The following is a 23,484-nucleotide window of genomic DNA, read 5'->3' as shown; positions in this document are numbered from 1 at the left end:
ATGTTCATGTTCTAGCTTCTAAGTACTTTCCGATTATGATGGTGACTTTGATAATGATCGAAGGGAAGGTAATATAAGAGTTTAAAGGCTAAGAATCTTATGGAATGCACACCTATTCCTTGGACAAGAGGAGAATGCCTTAGGTAAATGACTTATTTTGACTCCAATGGTATACTACCTATGTTTTCACGTACTCGTGCCCACGATAGATTTATTCGAGCATCCACCTTTAAAAATAGCATAATAATGATGTTGGTAGGCAATGATGAGAGTAAGTCAAGATGGATGTCCGACTCACGATTTTATATGTTTTGTGCTTATGTTCCTCTGGCTAATGTTTTAAACCATCTCATAACTTGTCACAAAGGATGCCCTTTCTTTCACTAAGTAATCAAGGTGACTTTCCACCCATGTCTTAGGTCCTTGACGAACCAAGTGTTCATGTAAATAAGGAAATGTATATTATAGTATTATTTGGTCAAAAAGAATTTAGTAAGAGATGAGAAAATGTAAAAATAGAATTTTGAATTTCGTGTTTTGAAAAGGAAAGATAATCTTAGCATAAATCAAATTGTGGTTAAAGCTGGAAAAAAGAAGAAGAAGAATGGTCATTTGCACAAATGCCCCTATTTCGGGTGGTTTTTTATTTTTGCCCCTCAAATTTGTGGTTTCTAATTTTTTCCCTTCAGCATTTTTGGCGCGGCATAATTTAGATTTCGCTCGGCATATTTTACGTTTAACTTCGGAATATGTATCATAATATCCACACAAATTATGCCGGACAAGCCAAAACTTTCAACACTCAACATAATCTGAAGAACAACATAATTTTAGTTTTTGCTCGACATTCTTTACATTTAACTTCGGAGGCATATATATCATAGCATCCACACAAACTATGCCCGACAAGCCAAAACTTTCAACACTCAACATAATTTGAAAAAATACTATAAAACTTATGCCGCATAACTTAATTCCTACATAATTATTGTTGAGGGAGGCAAAAGTTCAGTTTCCAAAGATAAAAATATTACATAAATTATGCCGAGCGAAGCAGTTCTGGATATTTTCATTAAATACGTAGAAGGGAGAAAAATTAAAGTCCGGTGCGTTTGAAGGACAATCCGTGCAAAAACTGGGAATAACAACTCAAACAAAGCCTACTTGCTTTATACATGTAGTCGAAAACGAAAGAACACTGTGCCTCAATGAAACAGAATATCACAAAAACAAAACAGTATTGTACTTAATTACATTTGTGAACTGTTTAGAACTATTCAAAAGAATAATCATATGAAATGAATGTATTGTTTAGCCCAAAAAAAAAAATGTATTGGGATATTATTCATTTTTCTTATCCCTAGGAATGAAATTAATTACATATATAGTACGTGTAATTCGGTAAAAGTGAAAGTTAAGAAATTGCTGAAGCTAAGTAAGCTAAGTTTCGTGCGTCCGTGCAAATTCGGAAAAGCTTCACCAAGCAAACTAAAGGATGTGTTACGAATCTACGATCAACCACAATTATATGCATTGCATGACAAAAAGGATAACACAATCGAACTTTAACCACAAAATTTATTTGAGAAATTTGAAACCCAAACAAGATACTTTAATTACGTTTGTTTTAAGGTTGCTATATACGTCAGAGATATTTCTCTCTCCAAATATCATATACCCAATTCTAGATTTCTTCACAATACTCAGTTGGGGCAGAAATGGAGCTTCCCTGGTATTCTGTCCTTGTTCCTCTGCTTGTTTTCATTTTCTTTCTTCACAAGTGGTTCTCTACTACTTCAAACACCCAAAAGAAGTTACCACCATCTCCAAGAAAGCTCCCAATCACAGGAAATTTGCACCAACTTGGGTCGCATCCTCACCGTTCTCTCCATAAACTATCTGAAAAACATGGTCCAGTTACGCTACTTCACTTGGGCAGTAAGCCAGTTCTCGTTGCTTCTTCTGTTGAAGCTTCTCGTGATATCATGAAAACTCACGATCTCGTCTGGTCAAACATGCCTAAATCAAGCATTGCTGATGGACTCATTTATGGCTCCAAAGACGTGACCTTTAGTCCCTATGGTGAATACTGGAGGCAAATTAGAAGCGTTATCGTGCTTCACCTTCTCAGCAACAAAAGAGTTCAATCTTATCGTCATGTGAGAGAAGAAGAAACATCAAACATGATTGATAAGATCAGGAAAGGGTGTGATTCTTCGAATTCAGTGATAGATTTGAGATATTTTTTAAGTTGTATGACTAATAACATAATCAGCAGAGTGGCCATAAGGAGGACATACAATAAAGGGGAAAGTGGAATAGATGCTAAGGCTACCCTAGTTCAACTTAATATTTTAAAAATAAAATTTTGATATTAAAAAACAATACGAAAGCTGATCAGTACTATAAGATGCAATGCTTCCCATGTTAATATGATGAAAAAACACATTTCAAATTATTGGTCAAATTTCACATAGTTTGAATCTAAAAAAAACAATAATGTTACATAAATTGGGATGGAGCCTGATTCTCGATTTCTTCTCAATACTCCTAATGCCAAAACAAAATGGAGCTTCCCTGGTATTCTTTTCTCGTTTCTCTGCTTGTTCTCATTTTTTTTTTAATCAATCTATCTTGAGCCTGTGACCCTACCTTGTATATAATCACAATAAGTAAATTACATACTAAGCGTGTGTTCAGTATGAAGGAAACTATGTTCACGTAACTTTTTTTCTTGAAAAATGTTTTTTCAAAAAAAATAATTTTTTTACTTATTTTCTTGTGTTCAGTACGTAAGCAAAATATATTATTCTAAAACAATTTATATATAATCTAGATAAATACTGTGAGAGGCGGGGTTGTAGGGGCATTGGGGTGAGGGGATGGGGGCTATGGGGGTGCGGTTGAAGATGAAGTATGTTGGCGGGAGGACAAAATGAATGTGAAATCACTTATGAAACTTATTTTGTCTATTTTTCTCATTTTTAAGGAATTTATTTTCTAAAAATTTTGACTAACCGAACACACCCCAAGAGGGGCCATAAAACCAAACCTCCAACCTAGCTAGACAAGTTCTGCACCAAAAGGATCAGGCAGGGCACTCCCCTGCTATACAGTAATACCTGATCCGCAAAAAATCCCAAGATGGCTAGCTTCATAGACGTACATATTATTGGAAATCTTACGGAAAATACTTGATCACGAACCTTGTCGGCAAATACTTGATCACGAAACCTTGCTGGAAATTCTTGAAAGCTTGAGGCATGCTAATTAAGACACTGTCCTTAAGGATATTTCACCCGATATGAGTGTAATCCACAGAATTCAACAAGCTCTTCTAGTACAAAACTATGAGCCAGAAACTAACAAAGATTTCACAAAGATGGATAACCCAGCAAACGAAAATGAGAAGAAAAAGGAATTTTCTTCTTAGTTTTTTCACTGTATCACAAGTTCATATATATAGGAAGATGAACACTAATGTCTAAATCCTTTTGTTGCTGCCAACGTTCCAAAAATTTAAGTGGAGTAAAAGCCATAAAGGGAATTGACAATAAAGACAATTTATTTGGCCAAATTGAATAGAGAGACGGTGGGCAACATAATTATTTGACCAAATTGAATGTAGACAATAAGGAGATTAATGAAATGATTCTTATTCTTTTTGAGATATAATATTTTTTCAACACATATGACGGCAAAAACATAAATCCTGAAGCCAAACAAAAATTTACGCATAGAAATTCGTTTTGTCATATTTATTCTAGGCATAATACATAAATAGGCCCTCAAACTTAGCCTCAGCTGGTAAGTATGCCCTCCAACTTTAGGTGTGCACAAGTAGGCACCTCAATTTGTCTCCATTTTATCAGTTGAACACTCCAACTTACTCATCTAGACACCTCCAAAATTTATGTGTCACGTCAGCATTTGCGTTTATGTGTTCAACTTTATACAAATTGAGGCGCCTACTTGTGCACACCCAAAGTTGGAGGGCATACTTATCGTTATTGAGGCCAAATTTCAGGGTCTGTTTATGTATTATGTCTTTATTCTAATACTAGGCATTTGTAATTTGTCCATAACAAAGGTCCTTTGGCTTCTGTAATAATATTGAATCCTTTCATTGTGACGATCAATCAGGTTTTTAATATCTACACTCTGCTTCAATTTATATTTACTTCTTTTTTCTAGTTAAAATTGGAGGCTAAGTTACCTGTTACTAGCTTAGATTTCAGGCAACTTCTCATCCATAAGTATCATTGTTTGTATTATATAGACCTTTGCTTCTCAATCTTGGTCACCATATGTATCATATAGACCTTTGTATTATCTGTAATTTATGTATTTGACATAAACTCACATTCACTTCAGTAATGCCATAAAATCACATTCACTACAGTAATGCCTCTCCCAATTTTTTAAATTTTCTCATTTTAATTTACTGCCTCTCACCATATTTTTATTTTGTTTTTCTTTTATTTACGGGGGCAATGTATTGTGTTGTGTTGGCTATACAGCTGTCTACTGGAAATACAAGGGTGCCGTTGTGTTGGACGGTTTATTTTTTAAAATTTTCAAATGAAAAAGTAAATAGAAATTTATCTACCACAAATTTTGTTTTGCTCGCCAGGAACCTCTGTAAGCCAAGTATTTTTAGCACGTCAATTTTTCTTCTCTTGACTTTTTCTTCTTCAAATGGGATGGACCCCACAATTGCTCCTTGGACTCATGAAGTGAAAATAGTTATTTCAACCTCTATGGACTCTGTAATATTAATCCCACACTTCAATTATATTACAGTTTGTCGAGGAACAGAAAAATCACGTCAAAATAGCAGGCTTCTTATTCCTCTTCTTTCGCAATCAGTTATGTCCCAACTAAATCTGGAAAAGCTTTAGTTGGATAGTTAATTATCAAACGGCAAGATCGCTTATTAGTATAGCAAAAAAGTAACACATCTTTTGGTCCTTGCATTGGCTTTTTATATTATCTGCGGAACAAGTTAAAAAGAAGAAATCTTGCATACAAGAACATAAAAGAGATATACACGACACCCAGAAAGGTAGTAGATCAGTACACTTATTTAATCCACATCATGAAATTAGTAGTAACTTTGTAGCAAAAACTAACTGGAGCATGAAGTAGCTACTGCTAGCAAAGGTGATTTCCTATGAATAGTGAGGCCAGTGCACTCAGTCATGTCCAAATCCGTCGGTGCTATCCCATCTGGTAATGCGAAATTGAACTTGTGAACAAGCCTTGCTAATGCAAGCTCAATTACCACAATAGAAAAAACACTTCCGGGGCAGCCCCTTCTGCCAGCTACGAAGGGAATCAACTCAAAATTTAATCCTTTGATATCAATATTACTGTTTAAGAACCTCTCTGGCAAATAGTCTTCTGGATCATCCCACAAAAGTGGGTCTCTTCCAATTTCCCAAGCATTAATAATGACTTGAGTTTTAGAAGGTGATGGTCAAATTAAGCATTTTAATATTAAAATAAATTGTATTAAAGTGTCTTTCACTTGATTCATTATCCAATTCAGAGTGGCAATAGTTTTGTTTGTTCTTTGCCTCATATTAAAGTATCCATAATGGTGCATTTCTTATTTGTTGTTAAGTGGCAGTAACTCATTTTCCGTTGGAGGCATAATAAGGCAGAAACAGTCTCTTAATTTCTCACGTTCTTAGTGACCATAATGTGACCAATATTCTTTTGTTACATTTGTAACCTTCTACCCATTATTCTCGAGTCCGGAGCCAAAATGGCTTATTTTTACGGCCATTACACAAAAATGGTATGCCTTTTTTTTTTTAGACCAAAATGGGTATTTCGTTGGTTATCCAACGAAATACCCACACCTTACTGTTCATCCCCGAATTATTTCAATCAATTTTTATTTTATTTTTTAATTTTGGTGCATTTCGTTGGTAGTCCAACGAAATAGCATTAAATTTTATTTTATTTTTAATTTCGTTTATACAAAAAACGAAAGTAAAAATAAAAATATTTTTGGCCTATTTCGTTGGCAGTCCAACGAAATAGGATAAAAATATATTTTTTTTTAATTTCGTTTTTGCTAGCCAAATAAAAGAAAAAAAAATTTAATGCTATTTCGTTAAGCATTTCACGAAATGGAACCAAATTAAAAAATATATATATATTTCCCTATTTCATTTTTGTATAAATGAAACAATTTTTTTTTTATTTCGTTTTTTTGTGTAAACGAAATAATTTTTTTTATTTCGTTTATACAAAAATGAAATAGGGAAATATAATAATTTTTTTTAATTTGGTTGCATTTCGGGAAATGCTTAACGAAATAGCATTAAATTTTTTTTTTTTATTTGGCTAACAATTTGGCTAACAAAAACGAAATTAAAAAAAAATATATTTTTGTCCTATTTCGTTGGTAGTCCAACGAAATAGGACAAAATTTTTAATTTTTTTAATTTCGTTTTTTGTATAAACGAAATATTTTTTTTTATTTCGTTTATATAAAAACGAAATAGGAAAATATAATTATTTTTTTTTGTATTTCGTTTATATAAAAACGAAATAGGAAAATAATATATTTTTTTTTGTATTTTGTTAATGCTGTTATCAAATTAAAAAAAAAATTTAATGCTATTTCGTTAAGCATTTCACGAAATGCAATCAAATTAAAAAAAAATATTATATTTCCCTATTTCATTTTTGTATAATCGAAACAATTTTTTTTTTTTTTAAATTCGTTTTTTGGGTAAACGAAATAATTTTTTTTATTTTGTTTATACAAAAATGAAATAGGAAAATATAATAATTTTTTTTAATTTGATTGCATTTCGTGAAATGGTTAACGAAATATCATTCAATTTTTTTTTTATTTGATAACAGCATTAACAAAAACGAAATTAAAAAAAAAAATATTTTTGTCCTATTTTGTTGGACTACCAACGAAATAGGACAAAAATATTTATTTTTTTTTTAATTTCGTTTTTGTTAATGCTGTTATCAAATAAAAAAAAATTGAATGATATTTCGTTAACCATTTCACGAAATGCAATCAAATTAAAAAAAAAGTATTATATTTCCCTATTCATTTTTGTATAAACGAAACAATTTTTTTTTTAATTTCGTTTTTTGTGTAAGCGAAATAATTTTTTTTTATTTCTTTTATACAAAAATGAAATAGGAAAATATAATAATTTTTTTAACTATATTTCGTTGGTAGTCCAACGAAATAGTTAAGCTAGACTACTCTCCTTTTAAATTATTCACGAAATATAATATAATATGGTGACAAAAAATTTCATCGCACAACTTTATTATTTTTAAAAACAAAGTATTCGTGGGGCAGGCTTGAAACTTGGCATCTATACAGTGGGATCAATAAAGTTGGAGTAACTTGTTTATTGGAAGAAAACGAGGAATACTAATGAAATGACTTTTCAATTTTCTTAATAATGCACATAAATCAATATATATATATAAAAGGAGAGTAGTCTAGCTTAATATTAAGCTAAGTGGCGTAATATGAACAAGCTACTTGGCAACAAATTCTATTTACATTAATTATAAAAGAAGTTATTAATTGTAGTTCAAAATATTACCTAATTTAATAATCTATATCTATATATATATATATATATATAAAAGAAGAGTAGTCTAACTTAATATTAAGCCAAGTGGCGTAATATGAACAAGCCACTTGGCAACAAATTCTATTTGCATTAATTATAAAAGAAGTTATTAATTGTAGTTCAAAATATTACCTAATTTAATAATCTACTACTCTACTAATAATCTATATCTATATCTATATATATATATATATATATATATATATATATATATATATATATATGTAAAAGGAGAGTAGTCTAGCTTAATATTAAGCCAAATGCCGTAATATGAGCAAGCCACTTGACAACAAATTCTATTTGCATTAATTATAAAAGAAGTTATTAATTATAGTTCAAAATATTACCTAATTTAATAATCTACTACTAATACTAATAATCTATATATATACATATATATATATATATATATATATATATATATATATATACATATATATATATATATATATATATATATATAAGGAGAGTAGTCTAGCTTAATATTAAACCAAGTGGTGTAATATGAACAAGCCACTTGGCAACAAATTCTATTTGCATTAATTATAAAAGAAGTTATTAATTATAGTTCAAAATATTACCTAATTTTATAATCTACTACTAATACTAATAATCTATATCTATATATATATATAAAAGGCGAGTAGTATAGCTTAATATTAAGCCAAGTGGTGTAATATAAACAAGTCACTTGGCAACAAATTCTATTTGCATTAATTATAAAAGAAGTTATTAATTGTAGTTCAAAATATTACCTAATTTAATAATCTACTACTACTACTAAATATATATATATATATATATATATATATATATATATATATATATATATATATATATATATATATATATATATATATATCTATATCTATATCTATATATAAAGAAAAGGAGAGGTATAAGCAATGTGTTTAAGTCAAGTGGCAAGCTAATAACAAGCCACTTGGCAATTTTAAGACAATCAAATAAGTTATGTAATAATATTAAATTTAATTTCAAGAAAAGATATGTCAAACTAAAAACACATCACCTAAAGTTGATTAGTGATGAATTTGAATTGTAGTTAATTCTTTCAAAGTAATCCGAGACTCATATGAAGATGGACCCTTTATAGATAACTACAAATTATTCAACCAGATTTATTATCTTATTTTTAAATTCTTTTAAACCTATTTTTAAATTATGTTCATTTATATAATAAATGACGTATTAAAGTTTTAAAATCAATTATATAAAATTCCATTACGTGCTTTTATTCAACGAACTGTACATTTTGAAGTTTTAAATTTAAATTGAAATATCCAATTTTAATTTCTTATAAGTGAACTTGAATTGAAATGAAAGATAAAGATTCTTCAATTGAGGTAAAAATTTGAATTGAAATTAAAATTAAACGATAAATATTTTTCACATATCTATATATATATATAATAGGAGAGGTATAAACAATGTGGTTAAGCCAAGCGGCAAGCTAATAACAAGTCACTTGGCAATTTTAACACAAACTTTAATTGGCTATGTAATAAAATTGAATTTGCAATCAATATAAAGGTTTTTTAAATAATAAACAAGCTTTATCTATATCGTATATTTTGAATCTAATGACATTTATCTAAAAAGATTGAAGTCAACGGATGATCAATAGTATTTTAAATTGTTTCTCTATCAATATTTACATTCTTTTTTAATTAATTAGAGACAGGATAAGTATTTACATTTAAATGTTTGTTGAGCTTCAAGCTAGATAAAAGATAGAAATCTTTTTTGAATGAGAAATAATAGGATAAGTATATCATGCATGATATCAATAATTTTCGTTTAAAAACTAAAGGAACTGAGACCTCACGATTGAAAAGTTCTACATGAACTCAAACATTTTATTCTTTGCTATATTTATGTTTTTACATTAAGCTCTATCAGCTATTTCCACAGCCACATATCACTTTGTACTTTGTAGAGGTAATTTAATTTCTTTCTTTACATAAATTCTGTCTCAAATATTTATTCTATGTATCATTTCTTGCTTAGTCTTTCAAGAAAACATAAAGATTATGTTGTTATTGTGATCCTTAATAGTAAGTTCTACTGGCCAGTGATGCACGTATGATGTATGAGTTTTTTTGAGGTAATTTAAATTCATTCATGTATATTATTTTTGATACGTTTTTTCCTTCTCGATTCCATTTTTATTAAAGTAGAAGAATTCTTCTATATATACATGCTCCATATGTTTCTATGTTTGATGTAAGCAGCACCAGGAGACTATATATATATATATATATATTAGAAGAACGAATATAATGCTTGAATCGACATGCCTGTTTTTGGTGATTAAATTTCAACCTAAGGGTATTTGTGTCATTTCGATTTTAGATTTTAGGTATATACTTCTTGCTTCATAGTGCATATGTATGTTACCAAGCAAGAAAAATCAAATATTTTACGTATGTATAGAATTGCAGATGGCAGAATTGAATAAGATATTAATGCACTACAGGACAACTTCAAACAAGTAATGCGACAATCACAATAATCACTAGATTTGGTGTCGAAGGGTTGAAATAGAGATTGCAACATTGATATTCTGATTAAGGTAAGTTCAACATTTTCATGTTCGCAAATTAAATTATTTGAAATCATCAACTTATATTATTGTGCTTCTACTCTTCATTTTAATTGTACGCAGATAAAAGATTATATTTATTACCATTCCTCTTTTATGCAGATGAAGATACATATTATACACAGAGAATCATCAAATAAGGTACGACAACTTAGAAAGACATTCCTTTTAATTTGATATCATTTATAATGTTGGTCAGTTATTGGAAGGAGTCCTTCTTTCTAAGGTGCAAATGAATCAGATAATTTTTAATTACTAAGGTTGGTTTGGATAAATATAATAAAAGATAACATGTCTAACTGACTAATCCCATTTCTAGGGGTGTTCACGGTTTGGTTAAAAACCTATCCAAATAAAAAATCAAAAATAAACCGATATTTACTTAGGTTAGGTTTGGTTTGGTTTTGAATTTTTAAAAACCGATAATATTTGGTTTGATTTTGGTTATACTAAAAGCAAACAAAAGAAAAACCAAACCGACAAATTTTATACATAATTTTATATTTATATATATATACAATATATTGATTTTTATAAATACTTTTGAATAATTTATAAACTTTTTAAGATTTTTTATTTATTTATCTCTAATAGGCTAATGAACTTTATACCTTAAACCGATTTTAAAAAAGAAATCCATACACTCAAACTCATTTATTCAAGAAAATAACTATATCAGAGTTACCTAGATTTATTTTTTGTATTTATTATAAATTTTATTCACTTAATTGAAATCATAAATCCTAAGACATTTTTTCCATAATGCAAGAAACTATAGCTACCGCAATTAAAGGGTAATAGCGGATTATAAGTTGGAAAATGATAGAAAATTCTCTCCTAATTGTAGGAAAAATATCATGAAAGAGAGAAATACCCAAACAGACCCAAAAAATGAAAAATCGACCCAAACCGACCACAACTAAACCGATGGATATGTATTATATTTGATTTGGTTTGGTCTTAATAATTTTAAAAACCGATTATATTGGTTTGGTTTTGGCTTTAACCCAAAACCGACCCAAACTGACCCATGAACACCTACCCATTTCTTTTCATCCTTATGGCTGTTTTGTTTTCAAAAGAAAATCTTTTTCAACATACTTATTTTTCTAATTTGAAAGTTGTATCTCCAAAATTTGAAATAACTAGAAATAATAATATTTTTAGTGGTATATTAGTGATAAAGAAAAATAGAAGAGCTAGAATGGGTTATTGCTCATACTCTAACTCAAAACGTTTGTCTTACTTTTAAAAGGTAACCTCCCAAAATATAAGACTTATTAGAATTTAAAATAAGAATATTTGGAATTACATTATATATATAAAAAAAAAAAAAATTATAGCTAAGACTACATAACGGAAGATTTAAAATATAAAATATTGAATATAATACGTAAAAAACTAATTAAATACGAGAGAAAGAATGTACAGAGAGGGGGGGGGGGGTATATTTGTACTTGGAATTAATTTTAAGAATATAATGAAGTAATTGGATAATACACAAAATATTATTCATAATTTAAGAAATTGAAGAGTTGTGAACAATGAAATATTTTCATATAGATTTTGTTATTTGGGGGTCAGGGGTAATTTTCACTGAGTAACAAAATAATAGTTTTGAAATTTGTCAGGCAATATGATCTAATATGAGTAAATCAAAAACTGAAATAATTAGAAATAATATTTAAGTGATATATTAGTGGTAAAGAAAAATATAAGAGCTAGAATGGGTTATTGCTAATACTCTAACTCAAAATATTTGTCTTACTTTTAAAAGGTAACCTCCCAGAGTATAAGACTTATTAGAATTTAAAATAAAAATATTTGAAATTATATTATAAAAAAATAAATTATAAATAAGACTTCCTAACGAGAAGATTTAAAATATTGAATATAATACGAGAGAAAGAATGTACATAGAGGGTGGGGTGGGGGGGGGGTATATTTATACTAAAATGTACATAGAGGGTGGGGGGGGGGGTATATTTATACTTGGAATTAATTTTAAGAATATAATGAAGTAATTGGATAATACACAAAATATTATTCATAATTTAAGAAATTGAAGAGTTCTGAACAATGAAATACTTTCATATAGATTTGGTTATTTGGGGGTTGGGGGTAATTTTCATTGAGTAACAAAATAATAGTTTTGAAAATTTTAAGGCAATATAATCTAATATTAGTAAATCAAAATTTGAAATAATTAAAAATAATATTTTCTTAATATTGTCCGTGCATCGGACGGGTACATATATTAGTGATAAAGAAAAATAGAAGAGCTAGAATGGGTTATTGCTCATACTCTAACTCAAAATGTTTGTCTTACTTTTAAAAGGTAACCTCCCAGAGTATAAGACTTATTAGAAGTTAAAATAAGAATATTTGAAATTATATTATAAAAAAATAAATTATAGATAAGAGACTACGTAACGGAAGATTTAAAATTTAAAATATTGAATATAAAAGAATCCAAGTACCAAATTAAAAAAATTTAAAAATACAAAAAGAAAATATCATGTGGGTAAATTTAAAACACAACATTCATAAATTCTTTTCTTTCCAAACCACATTTAGATGTAAATACCTTAAATAATAGTTATGCCAAATAAACTTTTTCTTTTGTAGTGATATGATTTTTTATATGTTAGAGATGATGATCAGGATTGTGTAATGATATAAGGTTAATCATCACAAGATGCTAATTAAATATTTGTTAAATTAATATAATTCAATGTGCTCAAATAAGTAAAACTATAATTTAATATTATTTTAGCATCAACTAATTTTCAGTAAATTTTTATTTAAGTTTTACATTACTCGTGATGTTAATCAGTAGTCATTTTTAATATTTCACAAATTAAATAATTATAAATATGTCAAACAAATAAGATAATAATTTTCTATGATTAATTTCGTTTGATACAGTCCGCGTATCGCGCGGGTACGAATACTAGTATATATATATAAGGAGAGTAGTCTAGCTTAATATTAAGCCAAGTGGCGTAATATGCACAAGCCACTTGGCAACAAATTCTATTTGCATTAATTATAAAAGATGTTATTAATTGTAGTTCAAAATATTACCTAATTTTATAATCTACCACTAATACTAATAATCTATATCTATATCTATATAAAAGGAGAGTAGTCTAGCTTAATATTAAGTCAAGTGGCGTAATATGAACAAGCCACTTGGCAACAAATTCTATTTAATAATTATCTTAATTTTAAAAAAAATTAATTGCAAGTCAAATATTACCATATAAGGAATAACATCATATAAATTAAAATATATATATATATATATATATATATATATATATATATATATATATATATATATATATATATATATATATATATATATATATATATATATATATATAAAAGAAGAGTAGACTAGCTTGATATTAAGCCAAGTGGCGTAATATGAACAAGCCACTTAGCAACAAATTCTATTTAATATTTATGTTAATTTAAAAAAAAAATTGTTAATTGCAAGTCAAATATTACCATATAAGGAATAGCATCATATAAATTAAAAAGAATATTCATATAATAGTTTTCCGTATAGGGACATTATAATATTTTCAATTCAAATATTACCATATGAGAAATAATATTATATGACAAAAGTACTCTTACAATTTTATTCCCTATAAGGAATTGAAATTAGAATATTTACACAAATATTGTTTTATAAGGAATACTAGGATATTAATAATAATAATAATCTATATATATATATATATATATATATATATATATATATATATATATATATATATAAGGAGAGTAGTCTAACTTATAACTTGTTTTACAAGTTTTTCTAAAAAATAGTTTTTTTATTTTAAAAAGTACTTTTTTCAAAAGTACTTTTCAAAAAAGTATTTTTGGCTAAAAGCAGTTTGTGTTTGGCCAATTAATTTAAAAAGTACTTTTGAGCAGTAATTAGTGTTTGGCCAAGCTTTTAAAAAGTGCTTTTATGTGTATTTTTCTCAAAAGTACTTTTCAAAAAAGTGCTTTTGGGTAAAAGCTATTTTTTTTAGCTTCTGAAAAACTGCTTCTGCTACTCCCCAAAAGCACTTATTTTCTTCCAAAAACTTGGCCAAACACCTCACTTTTTTTAAAATAAGCACTTATTGAAAAAATAAGTACTTTTGGGGGAAAAATAAGCTTGGCCAAACAGGCTATTAATATTAAGCCAAGTGGCGTAATATGAACAAGCCACTTGGCAACAAATTCTATTTGCATTAATTATAAAAGAAACTATTAATTGTAGTTCAAAATATTACCTAATTTAATAATCTACTACTAATACTAATAATCTACTACTAATATTAATAATCTATATCTATATCTATATAAAAGGAGAGTAGTCTAGCTTAATATTAAGCTAAGTGGCGTAATATGAACAAGCCACTTGACAACAAATTCTATTTGCATTAATTATTAAAGAAGTTATTAACTGTAGTTCAAAATATTACCTAATTTAATAATCTACTACTACTACTAATAATAATAATAATCTATGTCTATATCTATATTATAATAAAAGGAGGGTAGTCTAGCTTAATATTAAGCTAAGTGGCGTAATATGAACAAGCCACTTGGCAACAAATTCTATTTGTATCAATTTAAAAAAGAAATTAATTGACATTATTAAATGAACTCACCTAATTTAGTGTACTTGATTAGAGAAATATAATTAATTAATATTTTTGGATCTAATTTATAGTAAAAAATAGTCCGTTAAATGGTAAGATATAATACTACATGATATAATCTATATCTATCTATCTATCTATCTATATATATATATATATATATATATATATATATATATATATATATAGTGTGAAGGATTGTCATTTGTTAATAATTATTATACATTAATTTTTTAACTGAAAATAATAGTTTAAATTTTGACTTTAAAGCTAATGGTACTAATCCATATTTAGCAATTGAACTGCATACGGATTACATATTGCTAAGATAAATGTGATATTAAGCAATTATCACAATTAATTCAAATTAAAAGTGAAAGAAGAAAACCTAAACGTACATTCATTATTTAAATTTGAAACGACCAAGTCCTATGTGTATCTTGGTTTAATATTTTAATTGAAAGATAAAAGTATAGGAATTGAAATGATATAACCCTTATATGGTAATTTTTGTAAAGAACTAATTCTTTTAGGTAACAAAATAACGAGGGAATAAAATTATACCAATCCAAATTGATCACTTCCTTATTTTAGCTTATAAATAGTCTACTATTTCTATCTAAACAATTTTTTCCTAAATTTTCCCTGAAGAATCGTAATTTCCTAACAAAGTTTAATTCCTATGATTCCCTTCCATACGTGGGCTCTTTCGAATGGAAAATTTGAGTACTTCAATTTTTATTAACCATGTGGTCAAACTTTTGAATTAAGAAAACTCCCATAATGTCCTGCCTATATATATTTAAAGTTTATAATTATACCATTACCCATTATCGCACAAATCAGTCTGATAGAGGTAATTTAATTTTTTTTAATTATAGATTCACTCTCAAAAGATTTAGTCTGTGTCTGTTCAACGAAAACAAAATTATGTGATCAGTGATTCTTGCTTTAATCATAGACAAAGTCGCTTTCAAGAAAAAATGACCCATCTGAATGAAATATCTTTAATAACATCTGTGGTTATGTTGTTTCATTGTGTTCCTTAAGAATAAATTTTACCAGTCATTGAAGCACGGATGATGTATCAACTTTTCTAAAGGTAATTTAATTCTCTTCATGTAGGTTATTTTTATTAGTTTTGTTCCTTGCTCGATTTCATTTTTTGTTTAAATACATGAACTCTTCTATATATCCATATGTTTTCTTCGTTAATACAATTTTTTGTTCTATGTCAGTAGGATCACGAGAACATCATACCTCTATCTAATTCTAGGTTTAGTGTATGAACTTTCTGCATATTGTGTTCTATTATACTTAATCTTATGAAGATATAGTATTAAGATTTTTTTTTTCCAGTACAAGCTTCATGCATGAACTTCTATTGAGTTATAAAATATATCTTGAAGTTCATTAATATGTTAAGGATTCTTTTCACAAAAAAAAAAAAAAAAAAAAAAAAAAAAAAAAAACATTTAAATGTATTTTCACACTTGATCTCTATTAGTCTTATAGATCAGATTCAGTAGTCTCACAGACAAAATGACATGGAAGCAGACAAGCTTGAAAAACGAAATTCAAATGCATACTTTGTTTGACTTCAAGTCATAGTTTAGTTTTAAATATGATATTAGTTTGACTAAATAAAATTTGAAATTTAAAATACAAAATGATAAATTTGGATTATAGGTAAAATGCTAAATGAGAAGAACTAATTAGAATATTATTTTAGAAAACAGAATGTAAAACATAAAATAAAATAATAATACAAAAAAAAAACAGAATAGATTTATAGTGTTAAAGTTTATACTTGAGTTAATTTTTTTAAAACAATAATACCAAGAAAGTTTGATAGATAAATTTAAACAATGACTGAATTATGGGCAATGGAATAAAAGTCTAGACACAAATTAAATTCCAAGAGTAAAAAACAATATTATCTACATTATAATAATTGTTGAAAACTAAAATAACTTGCCCATTGTGTGCAATAAATATTAACTTTAAGCTTTGTCAACCAGTTAACAGTGACATGGAAGGTTTTATTTTTTTATTTTTTTAATATTTAAATCAGATTGGTATAGTCACAAGTATTATATGAATGTAATTTATTTCATGTTACATGTATTTTCTTGATATTCAAAATGCTTAATTTTTTGGATAAGATTTATTTGACTATGAGATAAAAAAAGAAAATTGAATTATCATTAGAAAAGTTATATTATAGATAAAATCACGTAACTGAAACTATAACAGATAAATTTAAAAATACGAAATACTGAACAACAAAAGAATTTTAAGTCTTGGCAATGTAATGATACCAAGTAATAAATATAATGCCTACAACGATAAACAAGGAATAAAAACATAGAAAACTTTAATGTAGAAATATTGAGGAATAAGACTTAAATATATATAAAAAGATTGAGTATAAAATTAAATAGTTAATATTCACCGCGCATCGCGCGGGTACGTATACTAGTAGGGGAAAATGAGAAAAGTGAATGTGAATTTTCAAACTTTCCGTGGATAACGTGGAAAGCTTGTTCTAATGAGTAAAACTTAATGTAATTGAATAGAAGATAAATTCCTTTTTTAAAGGAAAGGCAAAATAATCAGCTACTACCTCCATTTCAATTCGTTTGTCTTAATCTCCTTATTAGTCCGATTCAAAATGAATGTTTCTTTTCTCTTTTTGCAACTTTCCACATGGCATGTTAAAGACCACAATATTAAATGTCATTTTGGTACATTCTACATATCTTTAGTTTAAGACCACAATATTCAAAAGTTTTCTTTACTTCTTAAACTTCGTGCCAAGTCAAAATTATGATAAACAAATTCAAATGGAAGGAGTAATATCTACGGATATTTTCGTATACTTTTAGATGTAGATCTTTCCACTTTTGGTGTACTAGAGTATAATGTCCTTCCGAGACATTGAATTCTATACAGTGGGTGAAAAAGCTAGTCCATGAAAATATGAGCTAATGTATCTTGACACGTACAAATTTAACTCATCTAAAAGTTGCGATAATTTGGGTTAAATATATAGTTCAGACGCAAGAGAAACCTTGTTAAAATATTTAAAAAAATCAAATTTCAACTTTCATCATTCTTCTTTTATTGGATTGAACAGGTGTGAGCGGATGTCGTTGAAATTGGTTGGACATACTTGGACAAGACTATATGCAAAATTTGAGGAAGATTATAAATGACTTGAACTTATTTCAAGTGTAAGATCAGATTAAAAAAAATGCACTTGCGACATGTGCATATCATGTTTATTGGTGTATATCACACACAAATTTTCATGGACGTCATCGTTACATGTGTAGATCACGTTGTCTGTCATGTATATCATTGTATATTAAACACAGATTTCATGGATATATAGAGATATATATGATATACAATAGATAAACCGATATACAGTGTGGCATACATTAATATACTGAGGACCATGGAGGATATACAGATGGAGTCATCTTCAACCTCGAGTTTTCAAAATGAGAGTCAGCTTAAGTCCACCTCAAATCGTTTCCATACACTTTCAGAAAAGATATTCAAGCTCCTTAAGATGTTCCCAGCAAAACCCAATATCACCCAATCGATAAATCGAAAAAAGTCAAACCAAGCTTTAATTCTTCAACGTATTGATCGAGAAAAATCAATTAATATTCCAATTCAACAATGAAATTCATGAAAAACTCAATAATAATCTGTCTGTAATATAGAGTGTTCATGTATACTGCTAGAGAGATTTGAGAAACAAGATAAAATCTTCTGAAGAGAGGGAAAATTTAAAAATTTAAAGCTAATTTAATGAAATATTTTTTCGGTTATGAGATAAAAAATTTGTAGCCTGAAATGTGGGCATGGGCTTTTGTACGCCTCTCATAAACTAGGGCTTTTTAAAGTCATTTAGTTCGCCAACTTATCATGTGGTGTCAAACTTCCAAATTAAATCTTGATAAGAGTCGCATCAAGATATAGAGGTATTAATATTTCCTACGCTAGAGTTCAATTCCATTTCTGTCTCATTTAAACATAATGTGTCCTTTGAGGGGCATGTTCCTTGGCCAGTGATTTGTGACAGTTTAATGGCTCTAAAGGCTAAGATCATTTGTATTCATGTTTGTTGGATTAAGCTGACGTTTGGTTGGGTCAAGCTTAAAACTGACGATAGCAAACAAGGCAATAACTTGATTTGTGCCAAGGGCATTTTAAGGAATCATAGAGGTCATTTAATCATAGGTTTCTCTCAAAGGTTTGGGATGCGATCGTTATTATCAGACACTGTTAATGTTAAGGATATTCTTCTCAAATGAAGCCATGAGGTAAAAGATCCCATGGCTTATGACGCTATTAATGTACCCAAGTAGGCTTTCGGTTTCTATTCTCTTGTAAGGAAGTGATAAATTGGCGTTAATTGCTGCCTATTCTTGACAAGGCTTATGCTTTGTTTATTTCTGTTGTATATCTTCTTGCTTCCTTATTAATTTCTTTGCTGATTTAAATTTTTACAACGAATAATCTGTTTTGGGATAATTAGCACATTTATCAAATTTGTGGAGCAAATCTTACGAGGATTTTGCGTAATGTGCTATGCATATTTAATGATAAGATTATTCTGTTTTTCAAGGGAGGTTTAATTTGGTTCTTTTTGCTCCTCCTTGTCTTTTTTTTTTTTTTTTTTTTTTTTTGCCTATTAATAAACAAGGTAGGAGTCTATATCAAACCCCTCATCTGTCATCACCACGGTAGTTCTTTAAGGGGTCAATATCACTACATAAATGTTTTATGACACTTGTCGAAATCATAAAGATTTTTTATTAGATATGTTGAAGCTCTAAAACAATAAAAAATCGGAAAAGGGCCAAATATACCCCTGTACTATGAGAAAAGGGTCAAATATACCCCTCGTTATACTTTGAGGCCAATTATACCCCTACTGTTATACTTTAGGATCAAATATACTCTTCATCCGTTAAAGTTGTCCAAGTTGGACATCGGATCCTACGTGGCTGCCACACATTTGATGAGGTGGATGCCACGTGGCATGCCACCTCAACACCCCTAACCCATTTTACCTTTCCTCTTCTTCCATCACTAAAATTTCCTTCCCCTCCCCACCATTGCTACCATCACCGCCACCACGTACATAAGTTTGTCCCCGAAATCTCTAATCCCGCCAACCTCTTAAAGCTTCAAGCTTAAGAGAGAGCACTGCCTAGGGTGGCAGGATTATGTACTTGTAGCCAAGTTCGAATTTAGTAAGGTGGTTTGGGCACTTTACAGTAACATTTTGTGCTAAAATGTATCTTCACTAGTATGTGATTTGTTTGTCCTTATGTGTTCATGTGCAGACAGTACTAATCAACTAGTTATTGAGTGCTTTTCATCTACTTGCAGAACATAGTGTCTCTCTAGCCGATAATAAGATAATACTCAAAAGCTTTATTTAAACCATTTTGTTCAGGCGGTTGCAAACTCCACTTCAGCAACTTTTTTACGTGTTGTGGGAAGTGAACTGATCCAGAAATATTTGGGAGATGGGCCTAAACTGGTCAGGGAGCTCTTCAGAGTTGCTGATGATCTCTCACCTTCAATTGTCTTTATTGATAAAATTGATACAGTCGGCACAAAAAGGTATACATCTGGAATCTGTTCTTGAGGTTGGAATTCGTGATGTTTGTTAATAAATATGATGAGGTGACGGTAGCAGTGGTGTGGAGGGGAAGAAAAGTTTAATAGTGGAAGAAGGGGAAGGGTAAAATAGGTTAGGGGTGTTGAGGTGGCATGCCATATGACATCCACCTCATCAAATGTGTGGCAGTCACGTAGGATTCGATGTCCAAGTTGGACAACTTTAACGAATGAAGGGTACATTTGGCCCTAAAGTATAACAGCAGGAGTATGGCCCCAAAGTATAACGAGGGGTATATTTGACCCGTTTCTCATACTACAGGGGTATATTTGGCCCTTTTCTGATAAAAAATGAGTGACATATTTGATCATAATCCCCAAAGTATAACGAGGGATATATTTGACCCGTTTCTCATAGCACTGGGGTATATTTGGCCCTTTTCCGATAAAAATTGAGTGACATATTTGATCATAATCACAAATATAATATAATATGGTAACAAAAAAGTTCATCGTACAATTTTATTATTTTTAAAAATAAAGTATTCGTGGGGCAGACCTGAAACTTGGCATCGATACAGTGGGATCAGTAAGGTTGGAGTAACTTGTTTATTCGAAGAAACACGAGGAATACTAATGAAATGACTTTTCAATTTTCTTAATAAATAAAATGCACATAAATGGGGAAGACGAGAAAAGTGAATGTCACTTTTCAAACTTTCCGTGGATAACGTGGAAAGCTTGCGCTAATGACTACCTCCTCGGTTCACTTTTATTTGTCACATTTTAACTTTTTACGCTGTTTAAGAAATAATGATTAAGATATGTGTTTTACCACAATATCCCTATTAAATGTTGTATAATTATATTGGAGTTGAAAAAATGATTTGAAATGAGTAATAAATGCTAAGGGTCATTTAATCATAGGTTTCTCTCAAAGGTTTGGGATGCGATCGTTATTATCTAACACTGTTAATGTTAACGATATTCTTGTCAAATGGAACCATGAGGTAACAAGATCCCATGGCTTTTGACGCTATTAATCTACCCAAGCAGGCTTTCAGTTTCTATTCTCTTGTGATGAAGTGATAAATTAGCGTTAGTTGCTACCCATTCTTGATAAGGCTGATGCTCTGTTTATTTCTGTTTGTATATCTTCTTGCTTCCTTACTAATTTCTTTGTTGGTTTAAATTTGTACAACGAGTAATCTGTTTTGGGATGCTTAGCACATTTAGCAAATTATTGGAGCAAATCTTACCGGGATTTTGCGTAATGTGCTGTGCATATTTAATGATAAGATTATTCTGTTTTTCCAGGGAGGTTTAATTTGGTTCATTGTGCCCCTCCTCCTTTTTTTTGTTTTTTTTGCTTATTAATAAACAAGGTAGGAGTCTATATCAAACCCCTCATCAATCATCACCACAGAAATTCTTTAAGTGGTCGATATCACTATATAAATGTTTTATGAAACTTGTCGAAATCATGAAGATTTTTTATTAGATATGTTGAAGCTCTGAAACGAAAAAAGTTGAGTGATCTATTTGATCATAATCACGAAATATAATATAACTAGATGGCCTATGCCCGTGCTGTGCACGGGCCCAACACTTCGGATTATAATGTATCTATGTATATGTAGTTGTGTTTAGATAATGATATATATATATATATATATATATATATATATATATATATATATATATATATATATATATATATATATATATATATATATATGTTCAAAATACGATTAATTTAACATTGTAGTTTGTGCTCTGTATCTAAAACTTTATTTTATTCGTGTTTGCTACGAAAATTTATTAATACCTTTTAAAAGAGAAGACTTGTTTAAAAAGAAACTATTTTCCTCTCTTTCGTATAAAACAATAGCAATATTTTGAATATGAGTTGATACTTTCAATTTTAATTCGATTAATTTAACGGTGTAAAATACTTATTATTTTTTATCAAATTTTGATTTAGATAATTCTAATTCAAATTAATAAATTAATTTTACATGTTTAAAATGAAACAAAGTAGAAATTAATTTTTTCCTTATTCTAAAAAGTCCATTATTATTGATTTAATTGTTTGATTTTCTAAGCATTTGTTTTTTAACATTGTTTGTTTTATTAATATGGGATTCACATTTTTTTTTTTAATATTGCTTGATTCTGTTAATATGGGGTCCACTTTTTTTTTCCCGTGAGTTTGGATGTGGTCAGTTCCACTTTTTTTTCTTCCTTTTTTTTTTTAAAGGGACAACGGACGATGAAACATGGGTCTAAACCCATGCTTTATATAGTTTCTTCTTTTTTTATTTTTATCTTTTATATTGCTTGGTGTCGTTTAGTATGGGGCCCACCCTTTTGGACATTATTAGTTTGTATTATATTTATGTATATATATATATATATATATATATATATATATATATATATATATATATATATATATATATATATACACACACACTATGTTCAAAACACGATTGATATAACATTGTAATTTGTGCTCCGTATCTAAAACTTTATTATATTAGTGTTTGCTAAGAATACAAAGTCGTAATTTTTTTTTTGACATTGTTTATTTTTTTAATATGGGATTCACTTTTTTTTATTATATATATTGCTTGATTTTGTCAATATGGGATACTATGTTCAAAACACGATTAATATAACATTGTAGTTTGTGCTCCGTATTTAAAACTTTATTATATTAGTGTTTGCTACAAATACGCATGGTGTTTAATATGGGGCCCACAATTATTTTCACATTTATTAGAGTAAGGAAAAAATGAAAAAGTAATTAAATTCTATCTTATTTTAATATATAAGTATTTTAAGTATGTTATCGACAATAATTTCATTTGCTCCCACTAATGGATTGATACGCACGCGGTAATGAATCCAT

The 23,484-nt window shown here is 28.6% G+C and overlaps 1 protein-coding gene across 1 annotated transcript; it reads left to right on the top strand.

Moving 5' to 3' along the window:
- Positions 1 to 1,718: 1,718 nt before the first annotated feature.
- Positions 1,719 to 21,897, top strand: LOC132057557 (cytochrome P450 71A3-like). Its single transcript, XM_059450192.1, has 3 exons — positions 1,719 to 2,339; positions 20,404 to 20,573; positions 21,888 to 21,897. Exons 1-3 carry the CDS (start codon positions 1,719 to 1,721, stop codon positions 21,895 to 21,897), a joined length of 801 nt encoding a protein of 266 aa, XP_059306175.1.
- Positions 21,898 to 23,484: the final 1,587 nt, after the last annotated feature.

This window comes from Lycium ferocissimum, chromosome 5 (assembly GCF_029784015.1).
Source record: "Lycium ferocissimum isolate CSIRO_LF1 chromosome 5, AGI_CSIRO_Lferr_CH_V1, whole genome shotgun sequence".
NCBI lineage: Eukaryota > Viridiplantae > Streptophyta > Magnoliopsida > Solanales > Solanaceae > Lycium > Lycium ferocissimum.
The sequence above is the reverse complement of the archived record's forward strand: the minus strand, read 5'-3'. Positions and strand labels throughout refer to the sequence as shown.